General features: G+C 55.3%; 1 protein-coding gene across 1 annotated transcript in view; it reads right to left on the bottom strand.

Annotated features, from left to right (window-relative positions):
- KCNA4 (potassium voltage-gated channel subfamily A member 4) overlaps window positions 1–2980 on the bottom strand; it is a 4981-nt gene extending 2001 nt beyond the window's left edge. Inside the window, 3 exon segments of the mRNA XM_017827036.1 lie at window position 1; window positions 3–1708; window positions 2526–2980. The exon segment at window position 1 is cut by the window's left edge and continues 2001 nt beyond it. Of these exon segments, the coding sequence (XP_017682525.1) occupies window position 1; window positions 3–907 (906 nt within the window). The 5' untranslated portion in view covers window positions 908–1708; window positions 2526–2980.
- Window positions 2981–3481: the final 501 nt, after the last annotated feature.

The raw sequence follows: 3481 nt of genomic DNA, 5'->3' as shown, positions 1-3481 counted from the left end.
TCTCTGGCAAAACTTTGTCCTCTTCCTCTTTGACAAACCCTTCATCCTCCCTGAACTTGAGCATGGCCTCCTCCCCAAGTTGGTAGAACTTCACCTCCTCGGAGAAGATGTCAAAGGGTACATTGACTGGCCTCTTCAGCCGACCACCGCTCTGGTAGTAGTACAGGATGGCATCAAAGCTGGGTCGGTTCCTATCAAAGAAGTACTCATTCCTGAGAGGATCAAAGTATCTCCCTCGCTTCGCCGGATCGCCCAGCAACGTCTCCGGGAACTGAGCTAACGTCTTCAGCTGGGTCTCAAAGCGCAGTCCTGATACGTTGATCACCACACGCTCGCAACACTCGTACTCACTGTAGCGGACAGAGCTGTATCCCCCAGGGCCTCCACCATCATCGGGTGGCTGGTCCGAGTAGGAAAACTCATCCTCCCCATAGTCATCACTGTAGTAGAGCTTTCCTTCTTCCTCATCGTCTTCGTCCTCGTCTTCATCCTCCTCCTCCTCCTCACTCAAGTCCTTCAGTATCCTCTCCTCAGAACCACTGAGCGGCAGCAGCTCAGAGCAGGGGAAGGAGGCCCCGCACTCCCTACTCCCCAAGTGGTGGCTCCTCTTTTTCCCTTTCTTCCTCCTCTTACCGCCCTGGCGGCGGGGCAGGCCGCTGCGGGACGCGCTCCCGCCGTGAGAGGAGGACGCCCCTCGGCTCTGCTCCTGGTGGTAGTGGTGGTAAGGTCCTCCCCCGCCTGCCGCCCCACCTTCCACTGCTGCCGTCGCTGCTGCTACGGCCGCGGCCGCGGCGGCCCGGGACTGTGCCAGCCGCTCCCTCTCCCGCGCCCGGGCTTGGGCCGCGTATCCATAGGGCATGTGGGTGTTGCACCCCGAGCTATCTGCACTCACCATCGCCACCTCCATTTTTGCAACTGTTTTATTTTTTTTTTTTTTAAATCACGTACTGCGACAAGGCTTTGTTCTATTTACAGCGTAACCTTAACTTTCACTAGAAAGTTCAAAGCCATTTGCATTTGGAGGACAGTCCCCGGGACGTGGAGCATGGCAGCATGGTTGTAACACTGAATCTATGTTTTGGAAAAGCACGGGTCTGCATTTTCTCGTTCTCTGGAATGTTTGACACAAACTCCTGTTCTGCTAATAAGAAAAGATGGGATCCTCAAATTGAACCAGGGAACAGTTGAGACCTTGTTATTTCATCCACCAAGCCCCTTTATTTTCATTTATCTCCTGCAGCTATCACAGATCTGATCATAATCATGTCTACCTCGCAGGCTATAAAGGCTGCATTTGTCAGGGGGAAAAAAAAGTGCGAATCAAATGGTACCTGTTCTCCACAGATGGTTTTAGTTCATCATTGCAACCAAATGCAAATAGTCTCTTTCCTCATTATTTGTTCTCGGTAACGCTTTGGCCTAGCAAACTTACTGTTCAATATCATTACTTGGGGAGTTGAAGTTAATTCCAGCCATCACTTCATTTACACAGTGAGGAGGTCTTTGCAAATCCTTTCTTCAGCCTGTCAACAATGTCTCAAACCTGGGAGCAGCACCCAGGGCATCAGCAGCAGTGGTAAGAGGAGGAGGAGGAGGTGGAGGAGGAGGAGGAGATGAAGACTGAGAAACTGGCTCTGAGGTCCCCATAGGACATAAGGGAGTGGATGGGTCACCCTTTGGTTATGGTCATGCAGAAGAAGCACTTAACCTGAGGCACATGCACAAACACACAAAAATAAACAAAACAAAAAGGGAAAAGATTGGATTGTTTTCCTAAAAGGTCACACCGATCAAATGAAACTGTGTCATCTATTACCACGGCATTCAAATCTTCTCCTGCCCACACTATTCACACTTCTACATTACACACACACCCACATCACATGCACTGAGATTTTGAACGACTCTGTGGGTAAGGATGTGGGTGGGTATGTCACATATATAGAGAGACAGATACAAAATCCCCACCCATATAAGCACTTGCATCCATACACAAACATATGCATGCTTCTGAAACACCAACACATAAACACCAATAAAAATACTGCAACACACAGGGCATTCAGGTCTTTGAGCACATATGTAATAGATACACCTACATATATCTACATAAAACATTAAAGAATAAATGTATCTAACACAAAGAGCTTTTGTTATATTTGTAAGAAACACATCAGATGCGGGAATGCTACATTTTAATCTACAGCAGAATTGTGTTTCAATCACAATGAACGTCTCGCTGGATTTAATTTGGAAACAGGCACGTACAATGCTCACCCAAGTGAAAATACCGTGATATGATATGTCAAGAAAACAACTGCAGGTGCACTGAAGCAACATCTACATGCAAGCACACACGCAAAAATACACAACCCCCCACGCCCCCTTTGAAACAGAAACCTCGTTTATAGCCACATCTATTAATACATGACAGAAGGTGAACACGAACTATTAAATGACGCTATTTTTAAAATCGTACCTATGTGCCATGCAGAAAAGGGTCTTAAAGCCGCTCTTATACTTACTGGTCCTAGGCAGAGAAATAGCAACGCTGTTCCTGGCGGTGCACGGGCGCGGTGGCAGCGGTCCCGAGGGGGCTGTGCCGGCTGATCCACATTCGCAGGTGTCTGTGGTCAGTGCGCACCACAGGTTGGCGAGTGATTCCCGTCCCTCCTTCCCGGGCGCAGCGCGGGCGGCGGGAGCGAGCGGGGCAGGGGCAGCGCGCAGAGCCACAGCCCCGCCGCTCGCCCAGGCATCGACGGAAAGGCAACAAGCGAGGGTCTCGTTCCCAGAGGGAAGGCGGCGTGTGTGTGTGTGCGTGTGTGTGTGTGCGAGGCGGGATGAACGGGCAGGCGCGATCACCAGCCTTCCCCGAGCCCGGCTCTCGCAGCAGATTTGTGAATCAGCGCCGGATAATCCGCGCACCGAGCCGGGTCCCCGCGGCGGGGGGACGCGGGGTCGCTCCGTGCCGTCTCTCCCCCCCCTCCCCGAAACACGTCCAGGGGCAGCGGCTCAGCCCGCTCCCGCCCGCGACATCCACTTGTTGTGCGGGTTTTGAGGCGACGCGGGACCCGCGCCCGCCGCAGCCGCACCGCGGGCCCGCCCGCCGGACGCGCCGCTCCCGCCGCCCGCTGAGGGAGCTCGGCCGGCCCGGCCCCGGCCCCGGCCCGGCCCCGCGCCGCACGGCGCTCCCGGAGCCGGCCCTGTTGCTCCCGAGCCGCCGCCCGCCGCCGCTCCCGCTCTTCCCGCGGTTGCCGCCGTTCCCGGCCCGCCGCCGGCCCCTGGCGGCCGCCGCCCGCACTGCGCCCCGGCCCCGCACACGGCCCGGCCCCCGCCCCGCTCCGCGAACGCGGCAGTCACCGGCAGCGACGGCCCCGCGGGGGTGATGCCCGGCATGCCGAACAAAACTCTCCGCCCGGAGCGACGCTGCCAGCCCTGGCCTCTGTCTTAAGGAAGCCAAACCCATTGCTGGGGCGGCTCG

The sequence above is a fragment of the Lepidothrix coronata genome, unplaced genomic scaffold (assembly GCF_001604755.1).
Source record: "Lepidothrix coronata isolate B3197 unplaced genomic scaffold, Lepidothrix_coronata-1.0 Scaffold133, whole genome shotgun sequence".
NCBI lineage: Eukaryota > Metazoa > Chordata > Aves > Passeriformes > Pipridae > Lepidothrix > Lepidothrix coronata.
This window is presented reverse-complemented; position numbering and strand designations above follow the sequence as displayed.